The sequence below is a fragment of the Cavia porcellus genome, unplaced genomic scaffold (assembly GCF_034190915.1).
Source record: "Cavia porcellus strain 051 isolate PalLab524CR breed Dunkin Hartley unplaced genomic scaffold, mCavPor4.1 scaffold_1, whole genome shotgun sequence".
Taxonomy (NCBI): Eukaryota; Metazoa; Chordata; class Mammalia; order Rodentia; family Caviidae; genus Cavia; species Cavia porcellus.
Genome location: NW_026947484.1, coordinates 108729631 through 108748503, shown reverse-complemented (window position 1 = coordinate 108748503; position 18873 = coordinate 108729631). Strand labels below are relative to the sequence as shown.

Genomic DNA, 18873 nt, shown 5'->3' with positions numbered 1-18873 from the left:
TTGGTTTCAGCTGTTAAGATGTGTATCCTGGCTCAAGGGTATCTAATCAGGACATTACTGAAGGGAAACTGAGTAAGGCTCAGGGACATGAATTAGTACGACAGCCAATTTTCTACCAAAGAGTAAACAACTCATTCAGTTTTAAAGAAATACTGAGGGCTAGAGGTGTGGTTCAGTGGCAGAGAACTTGTGGAGCATGTGTGAAGCCTGGGTACAATTCCCAAAACTAGGAGAACAAAGCGAAATAAAAACTCTTATTTAATGCATTTCTCTTAACAGATTTTTGGCCTTGTAACTTTTTTTAGAGAAAAATAACTACTTAGGAATAAGTCCATTTATATAAAATAATACTTGGAAAATGTATTACTCATTGCCTAAAACCACCCTGAGTATCACAGTAGTCTCTTTATCCACTGGGAATATTGTCAAAGGCTGAGTGGGTGCCAGAAACCAGGGATGGATAGTCCTGAATCCTTTCACTTACTGCTCTTTCCATCCTCACTGAACACTTCATCACCCACTGTGGCTATAACTTTTGTAGTCTGGAGTATGACAGAAAACTAGCAAGAACTTATTTTTCTTTTCATGGAGAGGTGACACATTCTTAACACAAATCTTACCAATCTCAGCAGCCTCAGTATATAATTTTTTTTTTTTTAATTTTGAGAGAGGGTCTCACTAAGTTGCCTAGGCTGGGCTCAAACTCATGCTGGGATTAGAGATGTTTGCCACCATGCCCGTAATCTTATTACTGACAACTTTTACCTTTTGAACCTAAAGGACACACCCTCCTACTAAAAGAGCCTCCTCTTGGGTATATATGTACTGCTAGCATCACTACTCTTGTCCTTGAAAACATTTCTAAGTAAAATAAAGGTTACTTGAGTATAAGCACTGAGCAATCAATCTGATAACTGACCTGGCTATTAAGTGACTAACAAGTAGGTGACATATGGAATAAGTATACTGGATTTGGATTATTAATGTAACTGTGAAGGATTGTATGATACTTTATTACACTACACAGAGTGGCATACAATTTAAAACTCATGAATTATTTATTTCTGGAATTTTAAATTTAATATTTTCAGGCCATGGTAGACCACAGGTAATTGAAACTAAACTGCCGGGCCTGGTGGCTCACGCCTGTAATCCCAGCACTCAGGAGGCTGAGGCAGGAGGATCATTGCGAGTTCTAGACCAGCCTGGGCTACAAAGTGAGCTCAAAGCCAGCCTGAACTGCATAGTGAGACCCTGTCTCAAAAAGACAAAAAAAAAAAAAAAGAAAGAAAAAGAAACTAGAGAAACTAAAGAATACTATATTTTTATTATAAGCCCTAGTCTGAAAACTTATAATATAAAGTTGAGAAAACAAGACATATTTAGTTAACACTTTTTAGGCACCTACAACATATTTAATATTGTTGTAGGGCACTAGAAATATAAAGATGATCAAGACTTAGCTAAAAATACAAAGTAACAAACATACTGCAGCATATGTATAAGATAAGAGAATGAGACAGCAATAAGGTGATAATAGAGTGGTACTGACTGTGGAAGTTCTTAGTGGAATGAAAAATTGATGACTTGAATCATCATGGAAAGCTGCACAGAGAAGGTGGTTCTGGTGCTCTTAAAGGATAGTAAGCAGGATACATACAAAAACAAAGTAGAAGAAATAGTTTATTGCAACCCACACATAATCAGTATCTTTAATTTATTCTCCCCCACAAGGACTGAAGAGGAAAATAGTTACTAAAGGGAGTATTCACCTACCTCATCTGATTCTGACAGGAATTCCTGCATGATGTCACTCTCACCAATGACTCGTATTGAACAAACTGGAAAACAAAGACAGAATCTGGCATAGAGTCCTATGTTTGTAATCAAGAATACAAAGTCGAGAACACATCACAGCCTAAATTTAAATCACCAGTAGCAGGCAACATCCACTCCTGCCAGATGAAGTTTTTAAACTTTTATGGTTTTTTTTTCTTTGTATTGGGAACTGAACTCAGGACCTTGTGCTTACAAGGCAGGCACTGTACCACTGAACTATATCCCTTGCCCTTTTTATGGCTTTTTGGGACACTGTCCCTTTCTGCAGTTCAGCTGGCCTTGAACTCACTATGTGGCCCAGTTCAGCCTCAAACTCACAGTGATCTTCCTGTTTTAGCCTCCCAAGTACTGGAATTACAGGCGTGTCACCACATCTGGCAAATTTTTTTGTATTTTTTTCCAAATCCATTTTATTTCAAGGATTAAAAAAAGGAGAAAAAAAAAAACTACAACAAAATTTCAAAACACATCAATCAGGGGGCAACAATGGTACATACATTGCACATTGTCATCTCCAAATCTCCGCCAAGATTTTAAGGTATAATGAACATTCATCTAAATATGATCCAGAAGGAATAGGAAATATAAAATTATTAAACATATCCAGACAATGAAAATAAAAATATAGTAAATCTACCTTCATAGTCTTAGGTGACCTTTAAACAAGCCAAAACAACAGATCACAGAGGGAAAGAGGCAGTAGAAAGAAAAGGTCAAATAAGAATAAACCAAGTATAAAATTGTAACATAAAAGGAAAGGTATCTATTATGTCAGAAAACAATAAACTTATAAAACCACTGTGGGAAAAAAATGAGTAAGTAACTAAGTATGAAACTGAGCAAATCATGTTACTTCACTGATTTCAGCTTACTTCATATCATGTCATTACACTGATTTTAACAACAGTGAGCAAGAGAGAGAAGATAGAAAGCAGATAGGTGGCTAATTGTCTAAATCTAAGAAAGTTAATTTCCAGATACTCCCATGAGAATGGTAAATTACACTGATGATTTTACTTCATTTGATTGGAAAAAAAAAAAAAACTATACCCTTCCACATTTCTCTAAGGTTGCATTCACAGGCCAATCCATGTTAGGAAAAGCTAAAAACAAATAAAGAGTCCCACTACCTTCTATGCAGGAAATGATTCTTTTTCAGGGACAAAGCTCCCTATAAAAATTTTTAAAATTTCCACTAGGTTAATTATTTCTTATACAGGACATAAGGACACAAAACTTCTAAACAGCACATAAAACATTATTCTATTAAACTAACATTTTAAAGAAAAACCTATTCCATACCTAGTAAGTTATTTAACTCCGTAATACAGCAAGGCAAGATCTTTTTTCCGAACTCTAAGATGAACTGTCATATTTAGGAGACTGCTGTCATTTCTCTGCCTTTCTAGAGAAAAATGCTGCAACATCTGTAAACATGAGTTTCTAGTGTATCACTTGGAAGTTCTGTGGTAACAGGTAACTGTTTTACCTGTGAACTGTTTTACCTAAAGTCTACTTAAAACAACAAGACATTACCTATAACTCAGCAAACCTAGATATCTATGAATACTTTTTTTCTATGAATACTTGCAAAAAGAATAAGGAGTTTTCCTGAAGGATATGTTGATGAGTCAAGAATCATTTTAATGAAAATATCTTAAATAGTACTCAATTAGTTCCCAAATCAATTTTTGTATATAGGTACATCTGCTTGTATTTGTTAGCTGGCAGACAATGTAAAAGCATCAAAACTATTTATTTTTCCATTGTTCAGTGGTCAATAAAACAAGATACTAATCACTACACTTAGACATTTCAGTCTGGTCCTCAAAGTTCAACTCATTTAATGCTTACAGTCAGAAATGCGACTTACTTTTATTACTGTGTTTTAGGAAACACAGCTATGCAGTTTAGGAGTCACACTATATGTCTGGTATGTATGCTTACACAGGACTGGAGAGTTTAATGGGCTGGCTTACCTCTTTCTAGATATTCTTCTAACCCCCGACGTCGAGCATCTAACTGTTGTTCTGATAATGAGAATGGCCACTTTCCTGGAAGTCGAGGAAATGTAAAGTTGGCAAACTCTCTCTTTAGGTTCTGGTGTAGGATAGCAAACTCTCGGTACCGCTTAGAACACAGCTGCCTCCCTGCCATGTAAACATTGTATACCTGATGAGAGAGAATAACAAAAAAAGTCTCCTTAATACAAATCAAATCACAGAATCACCTGAAGTCAGGCTCAGATGGATATTCATTTAACGGAGACTATGTTCAAGATCACTTTAAAATAAAACATACTTTTAACACACATGCCAAAAAGTTGTATGTACAAAAGAGGACCACTCCTTTCAAAAGGATGGCATAATCTTATTTCTCCTAATAAAATTACTTCCAACACACTTTCATATATCTTTGAAGATAATTACAGTGTCAGTTTTTAAGGGTGGATTTTATTTTCAGAAAGCTACAAGTTTTTCAAAGTTAATGTGATAATATGGTGAGCGAATGAGCAACCAAATATGGACGATGAAAACCTACAACTGATTATAACAGTAGTGTGACACGTATGTATGCGTGATTCAAACACATTCCAACGTCAATTACCAAAGAGGTCTATTAAAAGTTAACACCTTGATAATAATTTAATTCAAATCTAATAGTCTCTGCTTCCATTCTATCTTCCTGCTTACTTGACCCAAAAAGTTATATTAGTCATGTTCATGATTCTCTTTTGTTTCTTTTTGTCTTGAGATAGGGTCTCACTGTGGCTGGCTTCAAGCAATCTTTGTGCTTTAGTCTCCAGTAGCTGGGAAAATGATCACATGTCACAATACCTAGCTACTTTTCCTTTTATGACTATTGTTTTGTAGTGTTTATATGCAACCTTTGAATTTTTATTTTAATTGTATAAAACTAAAGGGACATGCGAAGAAGCTTTTTGTGATTTATTTTTTATACTTAACAGTACATCAGTCTTACAAAGCTATATATTGTCATGTAGTCTATTGTATATAGCATCTTGTGGTTTACATGTCTGTTATTGTTTTTAATCTGTTCTCTCACTAGCGCCATTTGGGTTGTGTCTGGGTTTTAGCTATGCATTATGAACTATTCTGTTATAAACATCTATAACATATCTACTGCTACACATGCATGGGATTCTCCTGAGTGCATACCTGAAAGTCAAACTATAGGATTTAAAACATGCATATTCAGGCTTAATGCCAAACTATAAGTTAGAGTGGTTGCACCAATTTATAGTCTTTTCAGTAATATATAAAAACATTCTTTTCATTTTTGCCAATGGAATAAATGTGAAAAGATTTCTGAGTAGTCCTAATTGTACACTTCTCTAATTACTAATGAGGCTGAACACCTTTTTTTATTTTTGGTACCGGGGATCAAACTCACAACCTCATACTTGCCAGGCAGGCACTTACACTGCTGAGCTAAATTCTTGGCCTGAATACCTCTTTGCATATTCATTGATCATGTGTCTTTTTCGTAACTTTTCATCATACGTCTTTTTTGCGTAAACTTTTTTTTTTGTACCAGGGACAATCTTATAACCTTGCATTTGCCAGGCAGGCACTTGTGCCACTAAGGTAAATCCACGGCTATTCTTTTTTTTCATTTACTGTTATATTGAATTTTTATATTTTTTTCATGGATTTGAAGGGTTTTTGATAGGTTCTGTTTTACTGTAATAAGGCCTTGTTATGTTGCCAAGGTTAAACCAAAACTCCTGGCCCAAGCAATTCTCCTGCCTAACTTCCTGAATACCTGAGATTATAGGCACATATATCATACCTAGTCTCTGATGTTTTTGCCTTAATTGTTTTATTTGTGCACGATGTATGATCTCCCATATGTCACTAATGGTTTCACTTTAAAGCTCTTTGAAATTTTAAAAAAACTCCACAGTCCAACTTACCAAACTATTTTATAAGTAATATTTTTATATCTTTATATCTTGAGACACTGTTCTATCACCAGAATCTAAAAGCTATTCACCAATAATTTCTACTAACAGCTTTTAAGGTTTTTGTTTTGGCTAGAATTGATTTTTCTTTATAATAAAGTACAGTTCCACTGGTATTTCTTTGTTTTGTTCTTCTGTTTTGCTTCCCAATACTGGGGACTGACTCAGGGGCCTCTGTATGAGCTACATCCTCACCCCCTTTAATTTTTTTTTTTTTTTAATTCTTTGAGACAGGTTTTTGCTAAGTTACTCAGTTGCCTAGGCTGGGCTCAAACTTGTCTTCCTCCTGCCTCAGCTTCTTAAAGAGTGCTACGATTACAGACGCATACCACTGTGCCTGGCCATTTTTGACTTTTTTAACAGGTAATTATTTGGATTAGGGTAGCTCAGTGCTACAGCATTTACATAATATGAGTAAGACCTTGGCTTCAACCTCTAGAAGCACACAACCAGACAACCAGACAGGCAGATAAACACGCACACACAAATCCCAGAAAAGGTTATTATTTAAAACAAAGAATACAATGTGTCATGGAATGTTTAACACAAAAATAAATAAATGACACCATAGTACAAACGACAGGAGGCTGAAATACATTTTCATCAGAGTCTTGTACTATAGCCTTGTACTATAGGACAAACAAAATCATTTTAACATATTCTATTAACCCATAGGAATCTGGTAAGGAATAAGGATGAGATATAAACAACAAAGATCAAGACAGTAAGTTAATGTAACTGTATCAATAATTATACTAAACATATTATACCAAATAAAAGATTCAGATCACCAAAAATCAGATAAAATAGTAAGACCCAGCTATCAGCTACATAACACAAACCCACTTTAAGGATAAATATACACATAAATTAAAAGTAAAAAGACTGAAGATACACAATGAATTCAATAGCTAAAAGAAAGGGCTGGGGATATGGTGGCACTTGTAATCCTGGAACTCAGGAGGCTGAGGCAGGAAGATTGCTGTGAGTTTGAGGCCAGCCTGTGTGACAGTCAAGTCAACGCCAGTCAGAACTACGTAGCAAGAAGCTATCGCAAAAGAAAAGAAAAAAGAGGAGAAAGAGCGAGCAAAGCAAAGCGAAGTAAAGCTGAAAAATGGCTGTTAGTAGTCATATTTTAAAATCAGAGAAAGATTTCAGAACAAAGAATATTAACAGGAATACAGACAGGTATTTCATAATATTTAGAAGGTCAATTTGGGCGAGGGATATAACTCAGTGACCTAGCATCTGCCTGGTAAGCACAAGGTCCTGAGTTCGATTCCCAGTACCAAAAAATAAATAAATAGGACAACTTATCAAGAAGACATAATAGCTTTATTACACACAGGGAAAATGTGATACAACTAATGATTCTATTTTAATTATTGTTGCATAAACTCCTTTTATACTCACATGGAAAACAACTACAAATTCTGAACAATTGCCTATGGATTCTGAAGCAAGCGGATTGTGGTGGTTAGTCAAAATAATGTGTAAGAATTGGAGAGTTTCCTGCTTTTTTGTTTTGTTCTGGTCTGTCTTTCTTTTTTTTTCTTTCTGAGACAAGGTCTAGCTATGCAGACCCTGAGCTGGCCCTGAGCTTACTTTGTATCCCAGCCTGGTCTCAAACTTGCAACCATTCTCCTGCCTCAGCCTCCCGAGTGCTGAGATTATAAGCATGTACCACCACATTCAGCTTCAGTTTCCTGTTTTTAAGGGGCTTTGCCCTATGATGATCATAAGTCACAAAATAGCACACTTAAACCACTGAATTCTGATAGAAGCAGAGGGCATACACCTGCACTCTAGATTCTTGGGAGGCTAAGGTAGGAGTATCAATTGAGCTCAAGAGTTTGAGGCCAGCATGGCAACACTGCACAATCTCCTCTTTATAAAAACAAAGAACACCAATAGAAAACCTGGTATCTTTCTGGCAAAAAAAAAAAATTATTTTATAGGCAAATACAGCTGTTACCAAAATGAGTAGAAAATCCCAGTACAGAACGCAGACAAGGTGAATTCTTTTCTTTAAATGAACAACAAACATATCTTAGGTCATTCTCTTGGATAACGTTGTATTCAGACTCAAAGGAGCATAACAAAGGCTCAAAGAATTCAACTGAGACTTACAAGTGCTGAAACACATGGGGTTGGGGATTTACCTCAGTGGCCCGAGTGCCTGGCCTTGCAAACGCTATGTTGTGAGTTCGAACCTCAGCACCAAAAAAAAACCCAACAACAAAAACAAAACAAACAAAACACAGCATTTAGCTCAGCAGCAAAAGCGCCTGTCTTGTAAGTGTGCTGTCGTGAGTTCAATCTCTGGTACCAAAAATAAAAAAATTTTTTAAAAATAAAAGTACTGATACACAAAAACAGTTCATAGAATATTCAGAGGAATATTACAGAGCCCAGAGTCTCTGAAACATTCACAAAATTCAGGACACAAAACCATATTACTCAATACATAAAGAACTAGAAGGAGATAAGCGCCTGCCTGGCATGCACAAGGTCATGAGTTTGATCCAAAACAAACAAAAAACCTAGAAGGATATAATATAACTCGTTCTCAAAGGAAAAGATACTTAATGGAAGTTAATCCCCAAATGATGTAAATGTTGAAATGTTCATGTATTAGTCACTGGAACAGAATAGTGTCCAGAATAAGAGTGACACAATATGGGCAACTGGTTTTTGTTTTTTGTTTTTTTTTTTTGTCTTTTTTATTTTTATCGGTACCGGGGATCAATGGGCAACTGTTTTTCAACTAATGCCAAGGTGTGTCAATGGGGAAAGCACACAAGGGGTAATCAGAATATTCAGTGAATATTTAAATTTTAAATTTTCTTACAGTAAAAGATACACTTCCATTAATCTTCAAAATAATCCCTTTTTTGCTTTGAACACACTTATCCCATCGTCCTTGTAACTTTCTAACTTTCAGTTCTTTAAGTCTCGTGCCTTTACAAACATGATAAAAATGTATATATATAGTCAATGGTGAGTGCTGCTGCCAAGACCCACGCAAGGGCAAGGCAGGCTTGTAAAAACATTGCAGTGTGTCTTCATCCATCTTATTCACCAGATCTGGCACTGTGAGACCTCTACCTCTTCTTCAAAGTTAAAAGGACCATGAAAGGTAAACATCTTTAATCAATTCCGGACATCAAGGGAGCCATGACAACTCAACTGCAGACATACAAAAGAGGACTTCTAGAATTGTTCCAGAAAATGGCATGAATGACGGGATAACTGTCTTCAAAATGAGGGGGAATATTTTGAGCGGTATTTCCTGTAATAAACTTTTAAAATTTTTAAATATTCACTGTATGTTTCAATCATACTTGTATTCTCAAAAAAAGTTGCTAAAACAACTGGATATTTATCTATAAATAAAAGAATTTTGGTAATGTTAGCAAGTGGCTGGTTAGAAGTACCTGGCATACTTCCCTCCACAACACATGACAAAAGAAAAGGAAGGAAGGAAGGGAATAAAGGGAAAAAGAAGCTATTTCAACAGAGTATTTAAGGCAAAATACTAGACAGCACTGGGTATACAGCAAAGATATTGCACAGCAGTTACATAATGGCCTTATAAAGAAGGAAACTAGAAGGCTGGGCTTGCAGCTCAGTGGTAGAGTGCTTACTTTGCATGCACAAAACCCTGAGTTTAATCCCCAGCACAATCAAAAAAAAAAAAAAAAAAAAAAAAAAAAAAAACAGGAACTAGGGAAGGAAGTGCTAAGCATACAGCACTTACAGTCCTATCTCCTGAGGTCAACCCTGAACTAGAGGGGTTTTGCTTACAAAGAGAAAGATAAGCAGGAGACTGCCAGCAGCCCCCACTTAAGACCATAGACATCTGAACCATGCATTTGCTAGTGGAGAAGACTTCAGTCCTCACAGGCTCTGAGTTCAGTTTGGTGAGCCATGGTCACCACTTCACAGCCCACCAGAGAAAAAGCCCAGCTCAAGCTATACCCACGCCTAGCCAAGCTCCTGCTGTACAGTGCCATTTTGAGACTTCACTCAGTCAGGACCCTATGGAGCAACAGAGGAGTAGCTCCCAGTAGTCTGGTGGACTCAGTATTATGAACCACCCAGAGGTCCTGGCTCACCCTTCTGTGGAGCTAAGAATCCCAGGCAGCCTACCCTGAATGATATGGCTCATAGACCCTAAGAAAGAACCAAGTGGATCTGTTCCCCTTTCTTTTCCCAAGGGGTTAAGCAAGTAGCTCCCTGTCCCTAAGGCTCAGCAAACTCCCACACGGCACTTGGACACTGTGATGGTTGCCCAGTTTGGGCCAGGATAAAGCATGGCCCTCATGTGACCCTCAAAAACTGACGTGTGTCATGATCTGCTACCATCATGTGACTTAGAAACTTACTACACTTCTGCTGCAGCCCCATGGTAGCCAGAGTCATCTTGCCCCCACACAACCCACAGAACAGTGGCCAGAGCCACTAAAAGACTACCATGTCTAAGAGAGCCGCATTCCAGTTTCAATTCCATAACTCCTGCAGTCCAGGTCACTTGAGATAGTCACAGACATCACTAACACTGATTGTATTAGGAGACAGTACATGGACACTAACAAATGCCAGTGCAGCCTATTCAACCAACACTTTACAACAACTGCCAGGAAAAACTCTCACTATGAAAGCCATGCTATAAAATTGATAGAGGCAACTGATCTGCCAGATGCACAAATATCATCCTAGAGACACAAGAAATATGAAAAAGCAGGGTAACATGACAACTCCAAAGGAACATAATCACTTTCTAGCAACAGACTCCAAAGAAAACAAAATCAATAAATTAACTGAAAAAGGATTGAAAATAATTAATTATTCTTTCCTCTAATTTTAAGGAAATTTAATGAGACACAAAATATGGACAGGTAATTCAATGAAGTTAAGAAGATAATATATGACAAGAATGAGAAACTCGGGGGCCAGGGATTTAGCTCAGCAGCACAAGTGCCTGCCTGGCAAGCATGAGGTCATGCATTAGATCCCTGGTACCAAAGAAAAAGAATGAGAAACTCAACAAAGAAACAGATCATAAACAAGAACCACACAGAAATCTTAATTCAATACATGAATTAAGAAATACAGTTAAGAGAGCCAGGAATGGTGATGCAAACCCATAATTCTAGCACTAGGAGGCTGATGCAGGAAGATCACAAGTTCAAGGCTAGCATGGATCTTGTTATAGAGCCTGTCTCCAAAAAAGAAGAAAGTACAATTAATTGGTTCTGTGGAAGATTAGAGCAAGCAGAACAAAGAATTTCTGATCTTAAAACTTTAAAATCCATAAATAGAATGAAGAAAACTTTAAAAGGACTATGGGATACCATTAAGCAAATAAACACTCACATTTTGGGTATTCAAGAAAGAGACAGGAAAAGGCATAGAAAACACTCAACGAAGTAACTGTTGAAAACTTCCCCAATGTTGGGAAACGCGGATGTTCAAGTATGTATTCAGTAGATTTGACCAAAAAAGACCTTTTTTCCCAAGGCATATGATAATCAAAGTGCCCAAAGTGTAAGACACAGAGGATTCTAAAAACAGTGAAAAAAGTATCAAGTCACATATAAGAGAATTCCCGTTACATCAACAGCAGACTTCTCAGCAGAAACCATACATACTAGGAGAAAATCAAATGATATATTCTGTCCTAAAAGGAAAATACCATCAACTGAGATTACTAAGCAAAGCTATCCTTCATTGCTGAAGGAAAAAAGTCTTCCCATGACAAGCAAAAACTGAGGGGATGAATTACCAGACTGGACCGACAAGAAATGGTTAAGAGAGTCCTAAACTAAAAGCAAAAGGATAGTAACTACCCTCATGAAAACATGTAAAAGCATAAAACCTTATTTGTAGAACAGATATTTAAAGGAGAAAGAGAAAAGAATCAAGCCTGATCAATACAGAAAAGCACCAAACCACAAAGATAAACAGAAGAGAAAGAAAAGAACAAAGGATACTCAAAACAACCACAAAAGATTTATAAAATGACAATGTCTTTACTTGTCAATAATAACTTTGGAATCAAACAGATTCAATTCCCTAATTAAAAAGATACAGAATGAATGAGTACAAAACAATATCTAATATGCAGCCTACAAGAAACCACCAGGAAAGGATACACATGATTGCAAGTGAAGGGATAGAAAAAGATATATCATGCAAAAAGAAAACAAAAGCAAATAACAACAACTATATTTAGATAAAATACAGAGACAAAGGTGGTCACTACATAATGATAGAAGAACCATTTGCAAGAAGAAATAACTGTCGTAAAAATATATGAAGTCAAAACTGGAACAACTCAATTATATGAAGCAAACAGATCCAAAAAAACAGAATCTAACACAGTAGTTGGGGACTTTGACAACACACCTTCATTATCAGACTATCCAGACCACCTCCAACAATCAGGACCATCAGAATTAACCTATCCTAGAGACCAAATGGACCCAAAAGACATTTATGAAACATTTCATTCAAGAGCTGCAGAATACACATTCCCATCAGCACAAGAAATTCTCCAGGATAGACTGTATCTTAGGCCAAAAGCAAGTCTCAACAAATGCAAAGAAATCACAATCACAATATTTGTCTCCCCCTCCCCTCTTTAATGCTCCGTACCATTTATTTTTGGCTTTTTTCTTTTTTAAGTACATGTTTGCAGTACATAATAATTACATTCCTCTTGGAGAGTTAATACATGTCTGTAACACATCTTAATTCTTTTTTCATCCCCTCCTTCTTGATCCCTTTCTTGATTCACTTTTCATTTGCAAAAGTTCTCTTTTTTCCATTTATTTTAAAAATTTATATTTTAGGTTTCTCATATAAGAGAAATCATGTGAGTTTTAAACTTGTGTGTCTGACTGTTTTACTTAACACTAAGGTCTTGAAATGCATCAATTTGCCTACCAAAACACTCCTTATCCTTCTTTATGGCACAGTAGTACTTCATTGGGTAGAAATACATTCTGTTGATGAGCATATAGGCTGCTTCAAAGATTTAGCTATATGAACTGTGGTGCTAAAACATGGCTATGCATGTATCACTAATACGATGTGTTTAACTCTTTCAGGAAGATGCCTAGAAGGAAAACAACTGGGTTGAATGGAATTTGTACTTTTAGGTTTTTGAGGAATTTTCATAATGATTGTACTAGTTTATATCCTCACCAAGAGTGTAGACAGGTTCTTCCCCACCCCACCCTCCCCACTACAGCCTTGCAAGCATTTATTGCTATTTGATTTCTCCATAGCTATTCTCTCTGGAATGAGATGGAATCTCAGTGTTCTTTCAACTGGCATTTTTCAAATAGCCAAAGATGATGAACACTTTTTTCAAGTGTTAATTGGCCATTTGAATTTCTTTTTGGAAGTGCCTATTTATTTCAGTGGTCCATGTTTTGACTGGGTCTTTTATTTTGAGAGTCTTATTTTTTTCAAACTCTTTATATATTCTAGGTATTAGTCCTCTGTCCCATTCTGTAGTAATGTCTCTTTACTCTTTTGATTGCTTTCTTTGCTGTGCAGCTTTTAAATTTGACAGGATTCCATAAGTTGATTCTTTTTAAAATTTTTTTTATTTTAAAGATAATAAAACAGAACAAAGCAAATCAGAACAAAACAATGCAAGCAACATAGGACTTCAAACTAAGACAACGGGAAATCAACAGTGGCTACCATAATGCCTCTTGTTTTCTTCGAAATAGTTGTCCATACCTTCACACACAATAAAATCAAGCAGAACAAAATAGTATAAACCAATCAAAACAAAAGAATGAAAGCATTTTTGGACTTCAAAACAAGACAATAGGAAGTCAACAATGGCTATCATAATGTCTTTTTTTTTTCTTCAAAGTATCTGTCCATATCTTCACACATAATGAAATCAAATATTAGAAAACAGACTAAAACCAATCAAAACAAAAGAATGAAAGCCTTACAGGACTTCAAAAAACAAGGTAACAGTAAATGAATAATGATTACTGTAATGTCTCACTTTCTTCAAAATAGCCGTCCATACTAATACACATAATAAAATCAAATAAAACACAACAGAATAAAACCAATCAAAACAAAACAAGCATTATCAGACTTCAAAACAAAATGACAGGAAATTAAAATGGCTACCATAATCTTATTTTCTTCAAAATAGCTGTTCATACCAGCACACATAATAAAATCAAACAAAACAGAATAAAATCTATTGAACAAAAGAATGAAAACATTATAGGACTTCAAAACAATAGGAAACCAACAATGTTTACCATGATATATCCCATTATCTTTAAAATAGCTGCCCATACATCACACACAGTAAAATCTAACAAAACAAGATAGAACAAAACCAAATTTAACAAAACTATGAAAATAATACAAGAGTTCAAGACAAGACAATAAAAAATTAACAGTGGTTACCACCTTTCACTCCTAGGTGTTTCCTCCCCTATCACTTTCATACTTTCTACTGTGCTTTTGGATCCCACTAACACCATCAATTTTTTATGCTAGAGTTTACTCATGAGTTCAAACCATTTTGTCCATGAACATGATCTCTAGATGCATCCATTTACCCACGAGAGCTTCAACTATCCTACTTTATAGATGGGTAGCTTTGCCTTGTATGAAAATACCATGTCCTTCTCATCTCATTCATTCTACAGTAGATGGCAAGTTATCCTTGCTTTTTTCTGGTCTCCTGTCACATGGAACAACTGTTTTCTCTCCTTTGATTTTTAGTCTATGAATTTCCTCTCAAGTTAAATGTGTTTCTTGTATACAGTATATCGTACATTTTGTTTCTTGATCCACTGTCTCTGTTTCTTTTTATTTGTGAATTGAGGCCACATATTAATGGTTACAATCGACATACATTGGTTCATCTCTGCCATGCTATCCTCCTGCTTTTGGCACTCCACTTTTCCCACTCATTCAATTGCCTGTCCTGTTTGGCGATTCTCCTCTGCTGCTATTCCTGGAACCATGGTCATCTTTCTCTCTCAAGAATATCCTTCAAGGCTGGGGATTTAGCTCAGTGGCATAAGTGCCTGCCTTGCAAGCAGGCAGTTGTGAGTTCGATCCCCGGTACCGATAAAAAAAAAAAAAAAAAAAAGAATATCCTTCAGCATTCTCTGTAGGGTTGATTTGATCAACCCTACAGAGGTAGGTGGTCATGAATTCCTTCGGTTGTTCTTTATTATAGAAATATCTTATTTTTCCATCAATTTTGAAAGAGTTATGCAGGGTACATCAATCTGGATTGGAAGCTGTTTTCTTTTAGGATTTGAAAACACTTCACTCCAAACTCTTCTTGACTTGATAGCTTGTGTTGACAAGTCTGCTGTGATTCTAATTGGTCCTCCTTTATACTGTGATCTGTTTCTTTGCTCTAATTATTATATATCTGAGTGTAGATTTATTTTGGTTATAGCTAATTGGAGTTCTGTATGCCTCTCTTATCTGTATGCCAGATCCTATTCCCATGTTTGGGAAATTTTCTGCTATTACTTCTGCAAATAGCCTTTTGATTTCATTTGTGTTGACCCCTGCTTCTTCATTGATACCAACCATTCTTATTTTTCTTTGCAGCATCGTGCAGCCATCGAATTATTTCCTAGTTCCTTATTTTTAAGAGATCTTCCAAGATCACTAGCTGTAATCCTGACTTCAAAGTCTGAAAATCTATCTTCAGTCTCTTCAAGTAGTTTTGCCAGCCTTCATTTGACTTTTTAATTTCCTGGATATCTTTTTTTTTTTTTTTTTTTAATTTAAAGAAAAGGAAACGAAAAAAAAAAACATGGAGATAAAAAAAAAAGGGTAGAAATAATACTAAATTACAGACAAACAAAAGGTAAGAAATTGCCGGTTGATAAGTTACAAATTGTCATCTTCGAAATGGCTGTTCAGGTTATAGAATTAAAGTATTTAGAATGACATTCAAAAAAGTGACCCTACAAACCATTCTGCTCTATGGTAGAACAAAAGCTCCGTAATATGATTATCAGTCCCACCTATTTGTTTTACATCTCTAAGAGGGTAAGGTTAACCATATCAAAACAGAACATTTAAAAAAAAATAAAAAACAATTTAAAGAAATACAGATTTCAAAGCAAGTCCACTGGAGATCTACCTTATCTAACTGTCTCTAGCTTCTTACAAATAGTTGTCCCTAACTTCACCCACTTTATATACTTATTGCATATTATAGAACTAATCAAATCATTACAGGATGATGGAGTCTTTTTAGGTCCTCAAGTTCCAAATTAGGGAAGACAATAGCAACTACCATCGCATCTCTCATTCTCTTTGTGATAGCCATCCCCATCTCTGCATATGCTGAAGTTGAGCTGAAGAAACCAGTCCAATGTCATTCTAATCAGCAAGCAATAGATTGCTAGAATTTATATTATAATGCTACAAAATAAGCCTCGGGTTTTTCAGGTCTCTTCCTCAGAGTATTTGTTCCTATCCTCTCTGTATTATAGGGAAAACCAAGTCATAACAAGACAGCGAAACAATTTCCTAGAAAAACATGCAATGGATAAGACTTGTAAAACTATAATATAAATGATCTTCCGTAGCTACTATGTTTTCTTTTGTTATTTTCAATAGATTTGTCCACAACACTGGCTTATTATAGTTAAACATACTATCACCTATTTTTATAAAAACTTATCTTTGACTGCATTGTAGTATTTGAGAGCTGTTACTGATTCATACCAGTATGGATATCCTTTACATCTTGTCATGCTCAGAGTAGTTTCCTCTACTTTTAGGGTTGATTCTAACACGCATACCGATTTCAAATAGGATCAGTCAAGGCCAACCAATAGTCTTATGATTCAGATACAATTAAGATCAGTCATAGTAAGACAATGTAAGTAATACAGGATTTCAGCCTAAGTCAATAGGAAAGTAAGGATAGTTACCATGGTATAACCTGCTATTTTTGGTTCTAGAGGTCTGTGTCCTCAAATCTGACATGAGTGGACAGACCAGAACAAATTTAATTCAATCTAAATATGGCACTAGGACTACTGTGTCTTTTAAATCGTTATACACCATTAGCAATGACCTCTGCTTTTTTTTTTTTAAACATAGTTTCAGAGCTGTCTCTACTAATGACTAGCTTACCGTCTCTGCCTCATGTCTGCTACTCCACTTTTCTGCTGTAATTTGTCCACCTTATTCCCTCATTCCATTGTCTGCCCCGTTCACTGAGGCCTCTCTGCCACTGTAGCTGTAATCCTGATATCTCTTCCTCTCTTTCTCTGTAATGTCCTTCAGCGCTCTCTGTAGGGTTGGATTGGTGGCCACGAACTCCCACAGTTCCTCCTTGTCTTGAAAGTATCTTATTTCTTCATTAATTTTTAGAGAGAGTTTTGACGGATATATGAACGCATATTTTTTTCCTTCAGGACTTGGAATATTTCTCCCCACTCCCTTCTTGACTTAAGAGTTTGTGTTGATAAGTCTGCTGTTATTTTGATAGATTTCCCGTTATAGGTAACCTGCATCTTTTCTCTGGCTGCTTTTAATATTCTGTTTTTTTGGTGGATTTCTGGGATCTCGATTATTATATGCCTAGGCGTAGATCTGTTTTGGTTGTAGGTAGCTGGCGTTCTATATGCTTCTTTTATCTGGATATCATTTCTTTTTGCTATACGTGGGAAATTTTGCTTTAATATATCTGTGAATATTTTTTGTATTTCATTTTTGGATGTTCCTGCTTCCTCACTCACATTCTTTATTCTTAGGTTATGTATCTTTTTATCATCTTCCAGTTTTAGAATTGCTTCTTTCTGGTTCCTTGTTATTTTTAAGAGGCTTTTTCTTTCACGTTCATAAGCCCTAAATCTCTCTTCAAGTTTCAGAAGGTTGTCTTTAGTTTCTGTCAAGGCATTTTGCCAATATTCAATGGAGTTTTTAGTTTCCTGATATTCTCTTTGGATCTGTTTCATGTATTCTAAGTTATGCTTAAATTCTTCTTCAGATGCTTCTCTTTCTTTTCTGATTTCCTCAGTTCTTCCATCTGTGTTCTCTTGGGCGGGGCTTGTCATTTCTTTAATTAATCTCTTTATATCTTGCCTCACTTGGATCAGGAGTACATCTTTAAATTCCTCTATGAGATCATGTAAGTACTTTTTAATTTCGGCTGATGCTGTGTCGAGTAGAGGATGGTTACTGTGTTTGTTCTCTTCAGTGTTTAGTTCTCTTGGGTTTATTTTCTCCTGTTGAACAGCTGGAGATTTTTTTTTTTATTTTTATCTCTTGTCATGTTTCTGGTTTCTTTCAGACTGTCCTGGAGTTCTCTGGCCCTCTCCGAATTGCTTAGGGCCTTTCAGAAGCGTGCTGGCTTGAGTTTTTGCTGTCCTCCCCAATTTGCTGTTATCTGGGGTATGCTGGGATGCAGGGGCGGTACAGTCTAGTCTCTAGCCTCTGTGTCAGTTAGTTCATAAATTAGGCTGTACTTTCTGGTTGTCACTGAGTTGTGACTATTTTGTATCCGCTTATTGGGCCCCAAGCAGAGGCTTGGTTTAGCCCCAGTAGCTCCTGCCAGTTCTCTTTGAATCAGAAGCAGCTGAGTAATGGCACAGGATTCTGCCCAAGTCCCAGCCGTTCTCTTCCAAACCTCTCTGTGACAGGAGCACCAGAAAAGCAGATCTGCCCAAAACTAAGATGGCTCCCACTAAGTTCTCTGTGTAGAGCTGAAGCCAGCAAGTAATCAGGCTCTGACAGGACTCAAGATGTCTTCCACCAGCCCTCCCTACAAGGGGACCTGGTGATATCACCAAGCTGCGGTTTCTGCCGCCAGGCTAATATGTCTGCACCAGACTCTGTGTTATTGCTTTCCCCGTGGTGGTGGGCCAGCTGTTCTCTGGCCAAACCCAGCAGCCGCGGGGTTCTCTGTACTCACCAGAGTCCGGTGCAAGTCCTCGTTCCGGGACCACCGCACACCAAGCTGTCCGCTTTTCCCGCACTCCCGGCACAGCGCTGACCGGTCAGATATC

At 36.5% G+C, this 18873-nt stretch overlaps 1 protein-coding gene across 2 annotated transcripts in view; it reads right to left on the bottom strand.

Moving 5' to 3' along the window:
• The window catches only part of Snx27 (sorting nexin 27), an 84135-nt gene that overhangs the window by 32191 nt on the left and 33071 nt on the right, over positions 1 to 18873 (bottom strand). For both annotated transcript variants that reach the window (XM_005007793.4, XM_003479022.5), the window contains exons 3-4: positions 3819 to 4011; positions 1777 to 1841 (exon numbers count right to left, since the gene is read on the bottom strand). In XM_005007793.4, coding sequence (XP_005007850.1) covers positions 1777 to 1841; positions 3819 to 4011 — 258 coding nt within the window. The remainder of the gene's footprint in view (positions 1 to 1776; positions 1842 to 3818; positions 4012 to 18873) is intronic.